The 19391-nt window shown below is 47.0% G+C and overlaps 1 protein-coding gene across 7 annotated transcripts in view; it reads right to left on the minus strand.

Moving 5' to 3' along the window:
- CLCF1 (cardiotrophin like cytokine factor 1) overlaps nt 1-19391 on the minus strand; it is a 1651704-nt gene that overhangs the window by 386246 nt on the left and 1246067 nt on the right. For all 7 annotated transcript variants that reach the window (XM_078658627.1, XM_078658384.1, XM_078658468.1 and 4 more), the window contains one exon: nt 11349-11512. In XM_078658627.1, coding sequence (XP_078514753.1) covers nt 11349-11512 — 164 coding nt within the window. The remainder of the gene's footprint in view (nt 1-11348; nt 11513-19391) is intronic.

The raw sequence follows: 19391 nt of genomic DNA on the forward strand, positions 1-19391 counted from the left end.
TGCAACATACACTCCAAATACCACTCAGTGCCACATAATTACACTCCACTCAATGCAACATACACTCCAAATATCACTCAGTGCCACATAATTACACGCCACATAATTACACTCTACTGAATGCAACACACACTCCACACAATACCACTCAGTGCCACATAATTATATGCTACATAATTACACTGCACTAAATGCAACATACACTCCAAACAATACCACTCAGTGCCACATAATTACACTCTACTGAATACAACATACACTCCAGACAATACCACTCAGTGCCACATAATTATATGCTACATAATTACACTGCACTCAATGCAACATACACTCCAAATACCACTCAGTGCCACATAATTACACGCCACATAATTACACTCTACTGAATACAACATACACTCCAGACAATACCACTCAGTGCCACATAATTATATGCTACATAATTACACTGCACTCAATGCAACATACACTCCAAATACCACTCAGTGCCACATAATTACACGCCACATAATTACACTGCACTCAATGCAACATACTCTCCAAATACCACTCAGTGCCACATAATTACACGCCACATAATTACACTGCACTCAATGCATCATACACTCCAAATACCACTCAGTGCCATATAATTACACACCACATAATTACACTGCATTTAATGCAACACAAACCACTCAGTGCCACATAATTACACGCCACATAATTACACTGCACTCAATGCAACATACACTCCAAATACCACTCAGTGCCACATAATTATATCCTACATATTTACACTGCGCTCAACGCAACATACACTCCAAATACCACTCAGTGACACATAATTACACGCCACATAATTACACTATCTATCTATCTATCTATCTATCTATCTATCTATCTATCTATCTTTCACCCTCACTCTATCTATCACCCACACTCTACTGCCCTCCCTCTAGCTATTGATCGCCCTCCCTCTATCTATCGCCCTCACTCTATCTATCACACTCACTCTATCTATCGCATCACCACAGCATCACTCAGCACCACCACAGAATCACTTAGGGACTCCACAACATCACTATGCACTACCACAGCATCAATCTGTGCAACCATTCAACAACAACTGGTTCAAATATGTTCTCTCAAGGTTTCAAGTTTTATTACAAATGTCACAAAGAGATGTTAATATTTCACTTCTGTTCTTGGATTTTCGTCACAATAAAATACACTAAACATAATCTTCACAAAAAGTTATTTACAAAAGTTTAAGCTATTGCCATTATAAATTAAAATAACTTTAATTTAAGTATTAACTATTTAAAAAAATTAAAAGCCATTGTTATTTGTAATATCAATACATCTAAGTCACGTAAATACAACACATGTTGCATTACAAATGCTATAGGTGTCACATTTGCGAAAGTTATAACTATTGGAGTTGTAAATGACAAAGCTATTAAAAAAATGTCATTTACCCTACCAATAGCTCAAACTTTCCTAATGCAAGACCTATTACATTGCAAATGCTTGTTTTGTTTTTAGGTGCTCAGAGATTAAGCGATATCGATGTCGTCACAGTTTATTCATTATTACCCCTCTACCTGACAAATGTGAGCATTTTGTTGTTGTTGCGATGCCCAGTGCACCTGTATCCAGGGAGCTGAGACAGAGGGGGGCTGAGCCGCGGACTTGCTTGCAAACAGATGGTGCAAGCAGTGTTTTGAATGGAAAACTCTGGCAAAGTGTGCCTGGTGAATAGTGGCCTGGGGGGAGGAGGAATGTTATAGTGCTGTTGACTAGCATCAAAGCACTTGTCCTTCTGCCAATGCGTGTTCCAATTGGAACTCAATCACTTGTCTAATTACCTGCCTGATGGACTTGAAGTCATCACCGAAGATTTGACTTCAAATCAGTGAACATCTCGAAAACGGCTGCAACAAATCCTATCATATTTGGTATCAAACATGTGAAATCATCCCCCACACCGTAAATGGTGTGGGAGGCATGATTCCAAGCACTGGAAGAGCCCTCCATTAGGCTCTCAGTGTTCCTGTTATCCAGCCTTCTTAACCCGGACAGCATAAAATGGTTGCTGACAACCAGAGACACATTTCTGCCTTCTGCTGCTGAGCCAAGCTAGAGCAGGGGAAGGCAGAACAATAGGCATCCTTTCATTGGGAGGTGTTACCACTTCCCAGACAAGATTTAGTGTATTGGGACAGGGTGGGTGCGCTTGCCAGCGGCAGAAAGTCTGCATGAGGAGCACATTTGGTGTCCCTGTGCATAGTCCAGTTCAACCCAGTCCTGGGAGCCGTTGGCTCCTGTTCTGGCAGAAAACTGGACATAGGACATGGGAGTAACCTCCCCCCTGTCCAGACCCTCCCCTAGGAGGGTCCCCTGAATCTTCCCAACACTTTCCCTAGGGTAATTAGGGCTAACCTGGATGTAGGTCCCTAGATTCGTCATGGGATAAGATTCAGATTAGACACCACTGCACTTCTACCTTTGGGCCGCTTTATACTTCCCTGGACTTCATTTGGGCCTGACTTTGTCTCCCTTGCCGTCTGCTGCATCATCTGTACCTGTGCATCATACAGGAACCTTCCAAGGCCTGTGAAGCATCAAAGCCACATGAAAATATCCCTTGGAGTGAAGGAGTCACTCCCCTGCATTCGCAGGCACCGCAACTAAGTCGACTGGTCTGCTGATACTGAGCTCCTACGGACTCCATAAGGTTCTGCAACACAGGTGGTGGTTTTCCACAGCTCCTGAAGCCTGCCCAGCCTTATCACCAAGATTGAGGCCAGTATCCCTCGTGGGGGTTGCAATAACCAAATCCCTGTGCACCTCGTCAACTTGCAGGTGCAAAGGCTTGTTGGCTTCCTTCCAAGAAGGTCTTCGGGATCTTAGTAGCCCAACCTCGAGCATGTCCATTCATCTGGTTGGTCTGTGGAGCAGGCCAATTGGTCCTGCTTCGAATAATGCGACCCTGGGGCAACACCTACCCCCACGGCGGAGACCGCACACCGTTGGGGTCCCTGACTCCCCTGTGCAGGTCCCACAGGAGCAGACTGCGGGGCACCTTAGGGATCATCCCAGGGTCGCATTATTCGAAGCAGGACCAATTGGCCTGCTCCACAGACCAACCAAGTTAAGGTTGTATATAAACTCTATATTTCACTGTGTAGTACTAGTCACCATGGTCCTGAAGAATTGCTAGTTTAGCATGAAACATGTCGACCACACCAGAGGGTTGTAGATAGTCCTGCCTGAAACTACCAAAGCGTTCTATCTCCCCTCTCACCATTTTAATCAAGGGGGTCAGCCACGCTAATAAAACTCCTTGTGGATTGACCAACCTTTTTTATTATCACCACCTTCTCACGACTACACCTTTTTGCCCTCTCACACGCATGCACCATATGGCAGGAACAAAAGATCTCCGCTAAAGAGCCCCTTCGCGGGTGCCCGTCGGACATTGCAGCGCCAGCCCGACGAGGAGCAGGACCCATATGATGAAGCATGACACCTAGCTTGCTGGGTGTGTGAGGGTTCTAGTTCCCAAGAGGGGTTTCCCCCCACCTTCCCTTCCCCTCTTGGTTTCCCTATACACTTTCACACTCATCCATCTCAGCCTTTCCGGGGAACTTTGTGCCTAATTTTGCTTAACTCAAAAATGTTTAAACAATACTTTATTCGGATAAGGCCATATCCATAAAAGCACATCAGACATGACAGTTTAAACAGCGCAAGTACATAATCACGGTAAAAGTTCACTGACATTGGGCATACGTACACAATATTTAAAGCACATATGTTAGAATAAAAGCTCATACATAAATAGAAAGAAATGTTTCAAGGGTTGCACATCATATTGCGGGCCTGCACGACGATTCTCAAGAAAGTGCCGACGCGGAAAACTAACTCTTCGTCTGCCAATGTGAGTGTCCTCCTGTAAGTATCTGCCAGGCTGATGGGCATATATTTTTTTTAAACAGGATTAAAAACCAATTAGCATATTTTATATAAAACTTTCAGAAGAATAAAAAATGTAAAATGGTTTGGCCGCTCCATCACACGGGCAGGGTAAGGAGTCATGATTTGCCTTGTGACCATGAGGGAAACACAGAAAACATTTTACAGTACTTGCCCTTAAGCGGAAAAGAAGGCCCCTCTCCCAGTGACTCATGTGCAGAGTAAGGTAGCTGGCCAGGGGATGCGCAACATGTGCGATGGTCATAAAATTGAGAACAGAGGATTTCTTAGATTCCCTCTCTATCCTTTCCTTGCCATAGAGTGTGTAAAGTGCGTTCCTGAGAACGTTTTTGTGTATGGTCTCAGCTCTGCTTGGGCTTAAAAAGAGCCTTCCTAAATTAACACTGCATAGGCTCCGATTCACTCCGGACAGCCACGGAATGTCCTGCCCTTTCTAACAACCAATACAATCACCTATGATCTCTCTTGTAAGAGATGCTGCCGGATTTTTCCATATGGAAAGCCAGAATAGGGCGAGACGAGCCCTTATAAAATCCCCTTTGTATTTTAAATTGAATTCTTTATGGCAAACATACTGGGCGTTGGAGATTGGTGCGCCTAATAATTTCCTACAGAATCTATTTTCTTCTTGTTTAAAACCTCTGCACCATAGGTGGCTGTTGGTATGCACTGGGATTTAAAAAAATTAAATGGCTAAAATGGCACTTATTCTCTTGGGCCGTGGGAGGCTAAAAATAGAATTGGAAGCTTTGAGAACTTGCTCCTGCAAAACGCCATGGGGCTCATTAGGATGAGGGGCGGACTTTGTCCGCCCGTCGCCGCCCGCCAAAAGGGCGGGGGTCCCGTTGGGGGTATTAGCATCCTGTATCTTTAGCATTGCGGCGGGCAGTGCTGAAAGATACATGTTATGCATTACAAAACACAACGTGACAAGCACCGCGTGGTGCCTGCCACGTTGTACTTTGCAATGCTGTACTTTGCAACGTTGTACTTTGCAATGCTGGGGGGTACCATATATGGTATATGGTATATTTACCGATGATTATTTTGAGGTTTAGGTATTGTTCATTAGTGCTTACTTTGCACCTAAAACCCAATTGGCAAGACTCTAAAATGCCACTGTCCTCAGCCCAGTCTAAGATCTTATTATATAGGACTTTGCCTGGGATTTTTAAAGTATTATCTATTAGGGAAATAGGCCTGTAGCAGTTGGTTTGGGAGCGATCACCCTTTTTAAAAAATGGGGACAATAATGCTTGTTGACCATGTGCTGGGTAACGGAGCATGCTTTAAATTGTTAAAAACGTTTAAAGGAAGGGGCGCCCAGAAGTCTGGCTTGTGTTTAATGAGGTCAATAAGTAGCCCATCTGAGCCCAGGGCTTCCTCAACCTCACGCAGTGTTATCTGGTTAGAGTCCTGTGCTTAAAATGATCTACTTTTTGTACAAGGGCAGTGTAGATCTTTGAAAATGATTTTACCATGCCTCACTTGTTATGGTGCAGCTTATGGGAGTTAATAACTGCCCCGTTGTCCTCAAGTCCTTAACAGCTGCTCAAAAGGTATTCCCCTTTTTTATACTCGCGGCTTTGGCAAGTGCTTCCCAACGGTCTTTTAATATTTCCCCTATCCTTTTGATGGTCGCTAACTTGTACCTCTGCCTTGCCAATTTCACATCTGATACACACCTTGGACTAGTTTATAGTGCCTTGCGCAACTGTCTATTGCCCAGAGAGTACTCATGGTCAAACCATCTGGGTCCACGTTGCACAGAGGAGATAGGCTTTGATAATAAAGATTTAATTACCGAACAAAGTTTGATAAAATCATAAACTGCCTCTGGGTACAGATCAAGGGCTGATAGGCAGGAGTTAATAAGGTGCAAGTTGGCCTTAGCTAATGTCTGGAACAGTTTGGTGTTGTTAATACCCCTGCCAAATCAATCTTAGATTATCAGTAGAGGGTAACAAATTCTTGGCATCACATTCTGAGGCGAAATTATTGCTTTTAGAGCATAGGGTCTTAATGCTGCTGTCAGCGGTGGTGTTTATTCAAATTGATAAGCCCCCCGAGGATCGGCCAGACTTGGGGATTGGAACTACGATCTTATGACATTCAAACTAGGGATTGGCGGAATTTGCGGAATCGCGTTACGCAAATCTCCGCGAAATGGCCCCAATCCACCAGTGTCAGTGGTGGATTGGGGCTCAGGTATGTTGCGGCCAGTCGAGCTTGCGATGACGTGTAGGGTATTAGTAGTGCTGAGGATATGGAGCTGTGGGTAGTCCAGTGCGATTTCAGGGCCCAATTCAAATGCAGGGTCAGGATCAGATGGGTCCCCTCTGACATGTAAGTTAATCATTGGACCCTCATTGCCCAAGGACAGGCGGAGTTCAGTGAGTTCAATTTCCCCTGACACAATGTTAACCACCCTTTCAAGCATGCTGTTGATGCTGCTAGTAACAGGGTGTGCAGTTGCTGACCCAACGCACTTCCCCATAGTGTGCTTATGGCCGGTACGTAGCCGCCAGGGTGAGCCAAGAAATGAAGCCTTTGAAAGCACTCACCTCAATGCAACTGATGACTTGAAAGTGGGGTGGGTCTGCCCTGCCACTTCCTGTCACTGATGGGCCCGCCCTTGGCCTGGGCTTTGCCCGGGCACGTCCCGCGCCAATCTTTAACATGCCTCCTGGCGCTGCTGATGACATGGGTGGCGGCGAACAGCCGTGAAGCTGCCTGGGGATCTAAGTCCTGGACCCGTCCCGGTCACGGCACATGGAGAAAGTGATGGCAGTGATATGGGCGACCCTGCTGAGCATCTGCAGCGGTGAGGATGGTCAAATACCTGGGGTATGCTGTTAATTTCCAAACATCAGAGGAATTTGAACCCCTGGCTTAGGGGTGCCTGTACCACCAGAGGCACAAAGCAGAACCAGTGAATCCCAAAGCTTAGGGACAACAAGTCTCCCCAAAAATCACCAATCCTACCTCTAGCCAAGAGAGGTGGCATAGCGCAATACTGGTGTGCACAACCAAATTCACAAGGTGGAAACAGCCAACAGGGAAAAAACTATCAATCGAAGTGCAACGTTTAGCCTGAGGTATTACGGAAAAAACCTAATTAAGAAAACACTTTACCAATTTAAAAATCAATGAGTAGAAGGAAACAACCCCAAAGGAGTGTAGAGCAACAACTGCATACCATTGAGACGTGATAGAACCTCAAGGGGAGATAAGAGGCAGCCAAAGAAACTGAAACCAACAAACAAGGTTTCCAAAGCAATAATAAAACAGGATAAAGAGTCCTTCACCGCGGTCAAGGAACAGAAGAAAGGGCAATAAGCCCAAGTGGCGAATATCACATGAGGCTAGAGGGGAATCGTGTGACAAGGGATTCACACAACAGGTGAATCCAAAGGACCCCACCTGCCAGTAGGGTAAGACCTTATGGAGGGTCTCATGACAGGCGGCTAGCCAGCAGCACCAGAAGACCAGGGCAGAGACACTGATCTGGCAACTGATGCCACAAAACACACAAAACAGGGTTGCAATAACAAGAGGAAAAGGGAGAGGGCAAGCTAAGGGTCTGGCCATCCCCATCTAGCCCGAAACCCAAGTAAGGCAGCATCTGCTCGGGCTCCAAAAAGATGAATCCTATCAAATGACATGCCAAGCAAGGATGACTGGACAGCTTCTGAAAATCCGGATGCCTGAGGCCAGGTGTTCTGGCGCAATGCCACAACAGAAGCCATGGCTCGACCAATAGTATTGGTGGATTCCATTTCACACCTGATGAGCAGTTTTACCGCTTGGCGACCATCTAAAATCAACTGGTTCAACTCACCCTTGTTAGCCTTTGAGAACAAAGGGAAAAGTTCTGCCAAGGAGTCCCACAAGGCATGGAGAAAACGTACGAGGACGCAAATCATGTTGGTAGAGCATAACGCCGCACTAGAGGAGGAAAAAACACATTTTCCGCAAGAATCTAGCTTCCTGGACTCTTTGTCATGGGGGAATGGGGAAGGTTCTCCGTCTCAGGGTACACCGTAATGGCCTCGACCACAAAGCTGCAGTGTGTCCGCTGTCGAATAACGCAAGCAGAGTCCCGGGGGCAGGACAGTATTTGTGGGCAATAGTACGGTTCACTGGTACACCTGACTCCGTTTTTTGGCCATGCCCTCAATAAAATATCAGAAAGAGGCGCAGAAAAGGGGAGTACTGCTTCAGCCCCGACTGGCCAGGATGAAGGACCTCAATGACAAGGTCCGTAGCCTTCTCCATTGTAGGTAGGGTTAGATGTAAGACATCAGCCACTCTTTTCAATCCTTCTGCCAAAGAAGAACTGCCTTCCGAGGCAAATCGGGAGGCAATAAAAGAGAGGAAGAAGGCGCTGAATATAGCCTGCTCGCTACACTCAGCTTAGCAATTCAGCTATCCAACATAGTAGGAGCCACATGCATTGGCTGCTCAAAGGGGGCTATACCGTCACATTCTTCCCCCAACTGGTGCTGTGAAACATCCACAGAAACCATCAGCGCCAAAAAAAACTCCATAAACGACCCAGCACCATACCGAATTCCGTACGGGAATGAGGAAAGGCGTTGGTCAACGTCGGCGCAGATGCAAGGAGCTGAGGCGAAACCGACCCTACGCCGCACACAGTCGTGTTGTGCACTGACTCCAGCTTGGAGTCTTCCAGCACCGTAGAAATAGGCCCTGGCAGGGCGACCAACATTGCGTCGGAGTCAACCGAAGTCAATAGTGGAATCCTCGAAGGACCGTGCACTAAGGGCGAACTCGCAGGCAAAGACGCAGTTACTGCACCTATGACCTCCTTGGGGCCTGCAGGCGCTCCAGAGGGAGATGTTGGCCCAAAGACAAGATGGAGAGCCATGCAGTAATCCTGCATCTGGTTCCAGGTCGTCCTGGCTCCAGGAAAAGCTTGGAGGCACAGGAGCGACGGTGGAGCAGAAATGTTTCTGCGATCCGCATCGTGAGTCGAAGGAGCAAGAGAGGGCCGGGACTTCGATCTCTTATGCCCGCCGCTTCCCATGAGATGTAGCCAGAGACTGGGACCACTGCAATTGACCACGGGGTGAAGAGCGGCACTCATTGGGATGACACCTAGACCAGGAGGATGACCAACGCCGCGAGGAGCTGGAGATGCGCGACAACCACAGCGTCAGAAGTTCCATGTGCCACTCCTGCAGCACCTTCGGCTTCAACCGCTGGCAGGCGTCACACTCGCAGGCATCGTTGAGATGCTCCCCCAAACACCACATACAAATCGAATGTGGGTCTGAACCCGACACCTGACGAGCACAGGACTCACAGTACTTAAACTCAGAGGGCATAGGAATTTAGCACACTCTTTCAGATGAGAAAAGTTCGCCACAGCATGCTCCCGTGGACGGAATGTCGTTGGTTGGTTCATAACTACACATTGATTTTGAGTTCTCGAATACCTGTGTCCATCGCCACCCCGTTAACATTATTTTAATGATCGATCCTAAATGAGGTGGAATGAATACAGATACATATCTACACTATCAATCAATCAATCAGCATTTGTATAGCGCAGCACAGTCATCTTTATAGGTATTTTGACGCTGTGGGTGCGGCATCTCAGCCTAAAAGTCTGTTCTTGAGTTTCTTCTTAAAGTTCGCCAGTCCTCTTTAAGCACCTCATGTTGAACGTGTGATTACGTCATCAAGCATACCTGTGACGTCATCAAGTATACCTGTGACGTACGTGCTCTGGAGCTGCCGTGTTGCTAATTGAGTGCACTTCAAGCAGTACGTAAGAACACTCAGGCCTGCTCTCATTACAAGATGGGTGACCGGAGGAAGTTGGCAGGTCAAAGAGAATATATGATTATACCACGATTTCAATTACCACGCATGGCTTTACCACGCGAATTTTACATCGCAAGTGGCTTTACCACGCTGGTATTTACAACGTAGGATTTTACTACGCCTAGAAACGTCTTACCTGCACGTCTTTCTCTACGAGCCCTTACTTCCATCCTCCATTGAAACAAGCGTCAAAACACGTATACCAAAATAAAAAAAGGACTGCTTTTTTGACGTACACGGCACGTCTTTGGGGGAGGCTCTTTCCTTTTTCTTTTAAATTTATGTTCGTTTTTTTTTAAAGTAACCTGCTTGTTATTTTTGGGGGGGGAGACCCCCCCCAGCCCCCCTCCGAGCCCCCCCCCCCCGAGCCCCCCCCCCTCTGCCCCCAAGCCCACGCAGAACGACTTGAAGGAATACCACGTCTCCCCCCCAGCCCGTGGTAAAGACGTCGTGGAAGGCACCCTGCGTGGAAGGCACCCTGCGTGGTAAGTGTCACGTGGTAAACGTTAGTAGTTGTAATGCCTTCGTGGTAAATGATGTTTCCCGGTCAAAGACAGGTCCGTTTTCCCTGACGAAGTAAACATTTCTATAACTTGTATGTATGATTTGACCCGTAGTTATAGTGTGTTATTCCAAGGAGAGGCTTCTTACCACCCACCTTAAAGTTTCTTTCCCTTAAAGGCAGGGTGAGTTAGAAGTTACTTTTCATTTTGTGTTTGTGTCCATGCTGCATTATGTTGGATATTTTTTCACCACTAGTGAGAAGTGACATCATCTCATGTCTCCTGGCACAAGCATTATGCGTTTTATTATCCTTCCTGAATTGTTAGACTACCATCGGTAGTGTTCAGTTGTGTTCCCTCTTCCCTTTAATAGGAAAGGGACGGACAAGCAAATAATCAGATGTGCAGTGTGTTTCACGTCTCCCTATCAAGGCCTAGTGCTACCTAGGTATTTTCTAAGCTAGGAAATTAAATTATTCTTGTCCTGATGAGTCATTGACCCTTAACACCTTCAATACATGACTGAATCTTGCTGACACTGATTTTTGAAAGTAGGGTTAACGACCACGTAGCAATTGCTATTTGATTTTTTTACTTTGTCAGACACTCCGAATAAAGTAGAATTTGGGTTTGCCTCTAGACAATTTTAAAAGTAATTTTGCATTTAATATGATGTGATCCCATCATATAATTTCGAGAGCTCCCAATTTTGGTATAGCCCAATATAGCAAGATTATCCTAGGACGATATAAATCATCCTTAAATGAAGCATGCCAATGTGACTAGCTTCCCCCTTTTTATAGATCGGTGATGTTAGGGAGGTTAGAACAGCGGTTTTCTTGCCTGTCCGTCCCTTATTTAATTTTTATGCTGCCTTCCTTACCTCCTCATTTGGAAGCACTTGTTTTTATCTTTGACAGATACGTTTTCCTACGAGGATCACAACTACTAAATGGAAGCACCTAATTGTGGGATATTTCGATTCACAAGACCACACTTGGTAGTACTTACGTAGGGGCCGGCTAGCGAGCGCAATTGATGCTCCAGATACTTAGTGAGGTCATAGGTTTTCTGGATGGACTGCCGAGGCGAGCAGTCTGTCACGTTGAGGGCGGGGACTGTTGCCAGGTTCAGGAGGGTGGCCAATAGGAAGGCTAAGATCCCTGGAGAGTCCCCTGGAAAGAAAGAACGCATTATTCAGTCATCAAATTAACAGACATTTGCAAAGCCCAATAGCTCTTGCTTTACTAATGCTTTATGGCTATCGTGACTGGCTTTCCCAGTGCTACATGCTATTAAAACGTGCTGGCATTTGCAAAGTCAATTGGCTGGTCATGCTAAAAATAAAGAAAACCTGGTTTTCTGTACTCTGACGATGCCTACTACATTGCATCTCGCAACGTGGTGATGATAAAATTGTTCATCATACTTCCTGTACTGTCAAGATGGCTCCCATATTTTCTATACTTTCAGTATGGCAGGTTTCTACTAGTAGCGCCAAAGACTGCACAAGTATCCGACACTGGCACAGTGAATTGTGGCAGCCAATGTGGAGCTTGAGAGTGGAGGTAGGAGAAGGAGTGAAGATACAAGGGGTGCAGGGAGGGGACAAGAGAGCAGAAAAAGAGCAGATCAGCATGAGGTAGATAATATTGAATAAATTAAGCAAATGACACTAGGACAGCAAACGTCAAAGGCTACTTTCCATTCAAACCAAATTGGCTCACACGGGTGGTAATACCCCATTCTTTCCTGCATTCAAAGCGGGACACAGGTTCATAAAGATTGGGGCTTTGCTTTCCGCTTCCATTGGCAGTCTGATATTTTTGTGATTGCACCAATGATCTATTCCTCATATCTTCTCTTCTGAGAAATACACATATAAGCCACGCCAGGTATCTACATTTGTCCAGATGAAGCCCTGCCTAGTTCTTATTCTTCGGGTTGAAACATTGAGTTGTTACCAACCACATGTTCATTCAAACTAGGGACTACCAGTTTTGTGTAATTATGTGGTTTTAGATTTCAGTGTACACAATCATTTATCCTGTTGGTTGATTCATTTCCTTTCCAGCTTATTTCATTGCGTGTTGTATACTGTATGTATTTATTTTGTTTCACTTGATCATTTGTGCACTGCGCCATCACATGTAGAACCGCATTACGAATTGTAATTGCCATAGGAGGAATTTGTGAAAATGATTAATCTAATCACTAAATTTGGACTATTCCTTTTTGTCACATTTAATTTGAGTTGGAAAATGTCTTTGATAACAGACTGATAAGGAAGCCAACCAATTATATGAATTGGCCTGACCCCAAACCCACAGTAAGTATTGGTATTGTCCACAATAGGTCTTTCCACAATAGACAACCCCCAAAATACAAGCATTTTGAGAATTGTTAAAGATATTTTAATACTCTTTAATTATTTTTTTATTATTCTAAGAATCTGGTACGACACTCTGAGAAGGGTCTTGGCACAGTTCAGAACAAATCCGATATGAACAAATTAGCATGCAACCTTAGTCTCCCTGGACCACCTAGCCGCTAATGAGCCAGCTATGGCCCCAATTAAGATATGTTTATAACGTTCATACACTTACAGTATCTCCCAAAAACATCCCATAAGTGTTCACCTATTCTGGTACACTTTCGTTTGACTGTGAATTGGGACGAATGCTGCTGCTCAAAGAACAAGTCACTTACCTCCTGTGAAGTTCTTTCTGGTGGATACTCTACCTAACCACAGATTCATCACCTAAGAATATCCTCCAGGCACCAGACTGGATCCAGAGAATTTTGAAGCAGTGCTCCCAAGTGCTGCCAGGTGGTGCTGTGCAATACAAAAGGGGATGATGGACGGAGCGTTTGAGCAAATCAAACACTCACCCCCAGTCAACTGATCTGGGTTTAATCCATCACCATTCTTTAGCCCACTCAGCCACCCCATTTCAGACATGACTATATGCAAATCAGTTTGACCCTGTGCCTCATGGGAACAGTCCAGCCCGAACTGCCAAGCCATGTCTTCCATGGACCGGAAACAAGCATCCTGGGACCGGTTTCGGATTCATAATCCTCATCAGCCAGGCTATCTTGAATCCAGTGGCCAAGTGAGCAAGGGACTCACAGGTGGTGCTGTGCAGCTCTGTGCTGACTCCATACCTCCAGCCATGACAGAGCGGAGTCGCATGTAAGCACAACCCCTGCTCACTGAATGGGGAGGTAGGAGGGCAATGAAGAACCTGTGATTAGATAAGAGTATCCACCATAAAGATGGTCTCCAAAGGTATGTAACTTGTTCTTCTGATGAATATTTCTAATCACAGATTCCTCACCTTAGAATATATACTAAGATGTATATTCTATACCACCACGGTGGAGGTTCTGTAGAATGGGCATAAACCTCAAAGTCTTACAGAAATAAGTGGGTGAATTGTCCTTCCCACTTGGCCTGGCTGTCAAGGCAGAAATGCTTCATAAATGCATGCACCAATGCCCATGTTGCAGCCTAGCAGATATCAAGAATGGGTACCCCGATAATGATAATGATGATAATGATATTGATATTTATAAAGTGCACGAATACCAAAATGGTGTCTTGGCGCTGAGGACAACAAGTAGCCTACAGTGCTCCTATCATTGAAACTGGTGGCAGTACAGTGGCAGTGGCTTCAGCTGTGGTGGAAAGGCTCTGAGTTCTTCTGGTACCTGCTTCAAGGACAGGCCATAGCAGATCTTGACGCAGAAGACTATCTCCCTCAACAGGGTCTTCTTTTGCACAGTCTGCTCCTTATTTGCTCGAGAAAACCTCACAAAGAGTTAACCATCCACTCAATATTCCTTGGTACGGTTAATGTAAAAACATACAGCCTTTTTAGGATCACTCAATGAAGCCTATTCTCTTTCAAAGGGCAGGGAGGAGCAAAGAAGGTTGGTAGAGTGATCTATTGCTCAACATGGAAGGGAGTCACAACTTATGGGAAGAAGACCGACTAAATTCTCTGCACCAATTTGACTGGAAAGAAGGTGGTATATAGTGATTGTACTGAAAGTGTCTTCAGTTTATAGTTGCTGACATGTTACTGAACTGACGTGATCTCAAGAAGGAAGGCAATTTTTAGAGTTAGGAGATGCAGGGAACAGCTACATAGGCATGAAGGGCATACACATGAGGAAAGTCAAGAAGGCCAAGTTAAGGTCCCACTGAGGCTTTACAAACAGTTTAATAAGGAACAATTGTATCAAACCATTAAAAACCCCAATACAACAGGTGATTCAAACAAAGACAGATGGTCCAGCAAATGTAGGAAGACCGATAGTGTCGGCAAATAACTGACGCTGCCTACTTCAAGTTCTTGCTGGGCTAAATGTATGTATGACAACCTAGCCAAAAGGCAGAAGAGCATGTACAAGGTCAAAGACAAACATAAAGTAAATCAGTAATAGTAAAGGTAGCTGGGTTATGGATGGTTAATGCATCCCTGACCCCTTTCCTGCACCTGAACCATCGCTATCACACCTTTCTGTAGCAAAGTTAGGAGCTCCTGCTGCAGAAGCAACAGATGGTCCTCCGAACACCAACCCTGATGAGATGGGAAAGGAGGGGGAAACTCCGAGAAAGGAAGGGCTTATCCATTTTCTATAGATCCAAAACCCATAGATCTGATGTTACAGATTTCCTAGAAAATGGGACACCTGACCTCCCACGGGTCCAACATGCTCTAAGATGGGGGAGCTAGAGCTGCTTCCATGCGGAACCAGTTGGGGGAACAGTAGAGGAGGAGGAGGAGACTTGTTGGGGAGCTGAGTCTCGCAGGCAATCAATCAATCAATCAAAGCATTTGTATTTGTATGTGGCAGTGGTGGCTCCTCCCCTAAGGTGGAGAAGCGTCGCCCCACTGCTTTCTCGCAGTGCAAGAAGCAAAAACATAAAATGGTAATAACTTTTAGTTATTACCATTTTATGTTTCTTTTGCGGGCGGGCGTGTGGGCAGGTTTGCTCTGCTTACGGCACGGTTCAGGGGAGGAGTGGTTATCCTACTCCTGAGTGCACAATGTTTGGTCGGCCCTCTCGGGCTGCCCACACCAGTCATGCGCACTTTACCCTTCTCCATGCAGGCTGCATTGCAGCCAGTGTGGAGAACATGCCCATCCCTCCAGCCCCTGGCTGAGCGCGGGGTCACGGCGCTCAGGCCAATCATAACGCTGCACTGCAAGGTTGTGATTGGTATAGGAGAGTGAGCCTGGCTGCCTTCTTCCTGTTCCTATTGGACGCAGAAGAGCAGGAGCAGAGATAACGAGGGACCTGGCCTAAAGGTAAGTTTTTATTTTTATTATTATGACCCTCCTGCAACTCCCCTACCCCTGCGACTCTCCCCTCTGCCACCGTGCCCTCCCACAAAACGTCCCCCCCACCCACGAGGCATACTGGCCGCAACTGTTCGCAGGCGACCACTACCTTTTCCTCTGTATGTTCTATCCAGTGGGTTTGTCGGCTGTTGTTGCTGCTGCTGGGCACGAAAGGAAGTAGCCTTTCCAAAGCCCCGAAATCTTTGATAATCAAAGCCCCTTGGTTGAGACTGCAGGCCTACTGATCTAGCAGTGGCTCTACTGTCTTTAAAGGGCTGTAGCGCTGAGTCCACTTTGTATCCGCAAAAAAGGTAAATTCAAAAGGGTGGCATGAACATCCGGAGAGAAACCAGACCTCCTCATCCAGGAATGCCTCCTAGTTCCCACTGAGGAACCCATTACTCTAGCAACAGAGTCAGCTGTGGCAAGCCCAGATTGAATAACATGATGGGCTGCAGTTTGAGTGTCTGACAGCACCTCCACAAAATGGCCCTGGACATCCTCTGGGAGTTTAGGGATCACTTCTTTAGCCGAATCCATCAATGCATGGATGTAGCGACCCAGTAGGCACATAGCGTTTGTCAACTTCAAAGCCATACTGCCTGATGAAAATACCTTCTTCGCCGATTGCTCCATCTTTTTTAAATCCCTATCTCTAGGAGTGGACGGAAAAGAGCCAGAAGATTTCTTCAAAGAGCATGACACCTGAACCACCAAGCTCTCAGGACCTTATCTTGGGTATCAGCGTCGGTGGCACCAGACACGGCGCTGGTGACTAAGGAGCCAGCGTCGATGGAGGCCTTTCAGGGATGGTCAGAGGCGCTGTACAAAGTTTAGACGGCGCTGGACAAGAGCCCTATGGCGCCGGAGAATAATCCATCCTTGCTACCTGGGATGGTATCGGCGTCGAGAACGTCGGCATTGGTAGAGGCCAATTCGGGGTCATTGGCATAAATGGCATAAAAGGAGCCTGGGTACAATGAGGTGGTAAGCCCATGTTGAATGATAGCGGTCGCACGGGGGACCAGGTGCACCGGATGGGTTAGCCGCCCTGGCAAACACGCCATACATCGCATTTAAAAAATGCAAAGGATCCGTACCTGGAGCTGGAATTGGTGGGTACAGATCCAGAACCGCCGCCTGCTCAGGGACAGCCTGAGGTCGTAAGGCTGGATCTGGCTGTGGCACCGGAGACACCGGAGCCTGAGTGGTCAGAGATGAAGGTGTCTCTTCCCTGGGCATCGGAGAGTCCCTTGGAGTCAGAGAATGAGCCAGAGTCACCTGAGGGGAAGGGGAAGTCGACACCTCATCTTGAGCCATGACGCCGCTTCTTCTTATGCTTCCTCGATGACTTGGAGGTGTGCAGAGTCGGTGACTTTAACTTCGATCTTGTCCTTCTCCGGCCCCTCTTCTGCTTCTTCGCCCTCAATCAGGAATTGTGAAGCGCACTACTCACCCGTGAGGGTCTCAAGGCGCTGGGAGGGGGCAGGGTTTGCAGCTCCGTTCAGTCGAAGAACCAGGTCTTGAGTGTTTTCCTGAAGATGTTCAGGCGAATCTGATGTCGATCCGGAGTGCGTTCCACATCTTGGCCGCTATGTGGGAGAAAGCTCTACCACCTGTCCTGGCTTTGCTGATGCACGGGGTTTCCGCGAGGGCGAGGTTGGCGGATCGGAGGGTTCTCTTGGATACGTGGAAGGAGATTCTCTCAATGAGGTATTGGGGTCTGGTGTTGTGGAGGCATTTTTAGGCATGTGTGAGTATCTTGAAAGAGACTCTCTTCTCTACGGGGAGTAAGTGGAGGTTGCGCAGGTGTTGGGTGATGTGTTCCTGTCAAGGAATGCCGAGGACGAGTCTGGCTGCAGCGTTCTGTATGGTCTATAGTTTGTGGGTGAGAGACTTGTTGATCCCAGCATAGAGGGTGTTTCCGTAGTACAGTCTGCTGGTTATGAGTGTGTGGGTGACAGTCTTCCTTGAGTCGGGGGGATCCATTTGAAGGTCTTTCTGAGGATGCAGAGGATGTAGAAGCAGCTGGAGGTGATAGCGTTGACCTGTCGGGTCATGGACAGTGAGGAGTCCAGTACAACGCAGAGGTTTCAGGCGTGGTCCGTGGGTGTGGGAGGGCTGCAGAGGGCGGTTGGCCACCAGGTGTTGTCCCATGCGTAGGGTGAGAGTCCGAGGATAAGGACTTCTGTCTTCTCTGAGTTGAGCTTCAGGCAGCAGTTGCTTATCCAGGATGCGACATCCTTCATTGCTTCCTGGAAGTTGAATCTGGTGATGATGGGGTCCTTGGTGAGGGAGAGGATTATCTGGGTGTCATCGGCATAGGATATGATGCAGAGTCTGTGGTGTCTGACGATGCCAGCGAGGGGGGCCAGGTAGATGTTGAAGAGTGTGGGGCTGAGTGACGATCCTTGGGGTACTAAGCAGTTGATTTCCCTGGGTTCCGTGAGGATAGGTGGCTCCTTTGGGTTCTGCGGTGAGGAAGGAGCAGGTCCATTTGAGGGCGGTTCCCTGTATGCCGGCATCATGCAGTCTGTTGGTGGGTGTGCGGTGGGAGACGTAGTTGAATGCTGCAGAGAGGTCGAGTAGGATCAGGGCCGTAGTGTGTCCTTGGTCGAGGAGGATGCAGATGTCGTCTGTGGCGGTGAGTAGAGCGGTCTCAGTGTTGTGGTTGCTTCTGAATCTAGATTGGAAGGGGTCGAGGAAGGAGTTTTCTTCCGTGAATGTTGTTAGCTGGGTATTGACGATCTTCTCTGTGACTTTGGCTGCGAAAGAAAGAAAGGAGATGGGTCGGTAGTTCTTGAGGTTCGTGGGATCTGCTGATAGATATGTGGTGGGCAGGGGTCTGTGGGGGCTCCTGAGTGAATGCCTTTCATGGTCGAGTGGTGTCCTAGGTGGTGGCTGGGGTCCAGCAAGAGATAGTCGGCCCATAGGTGTTGCAGGAGAGGGCAGCGGTAATGGTGTCAGGTATTAAGGTTGTTGAAATGGTTGTAGAGGCCCTTGATTTTCAGATGTAAATAGGATCTGAGCTTGTCGCAGAGGTCCTGGGAGGGGGTGATGTCCGTGGTTTTGCTTGGGAGCTTCCTGGATGACGCTGAAGAGTTCCTTGCAGTTGCTGGAGTTGGCGGCGATCTTGTTTTGGATGAAGGTCCATTTGATGGCTCTGATGCGTTGGTGGTATTCTGTCATGGCAGTCTGGCCATGAACAGTTTTGCTTCCCTCTCCTTGAGGGCCTTTGGATTCATCCGGCGACACGAAGAGCATCCCTCAACGTCGTGGTCAAATGGCAGGCACCAAAGATAAATACCATGGGGGTCCATGGTGGACATATGACCCCACATTCTCTACAAGGTTTAAACCCTGACTTCTTCTGAGCAGCCATTGCACTGCTACAATTACAGACAACTGTAACAATGTTGAACTACTAAGAAATGGAGAGTCCAGGAAAAAGGGAACTGACATCAGCACGCCGATGAGGTCTTCCTATGGCTCTGAGGACGTCAAGCGAACTTGTGAGTTGAGCCGTGCCACTGTGACGTCCTCGTCGACGTGGGAGAGCTATGAAAAAAGTTTCCGTGGAATGCTACTCAAGGAGTAATTCAAAAGGTGAGGAATCCACAGGCAGATGTGTCCATCAGAAAGAGGTGAGTCTTCAACACTTTTCTTAATTGGTGCAGTTTTGGCACAGTCCTCATGTGT

Source organism: Lissotriton helveticus, chromosome 1_1 (genome assembly GCF_964261635.1).
Source record: "Lissotriton helveticus chromosome 1_1, aLisHel1.1, whole genome shotgun sequence".
Classification (NCBI taxonomy): domain Eukaryota; kingdom Metazoa; phylum Chordata; class Amphibia; order Caudata; family Salamandridae; genus Lissotriton; species Lissotriton helveticus.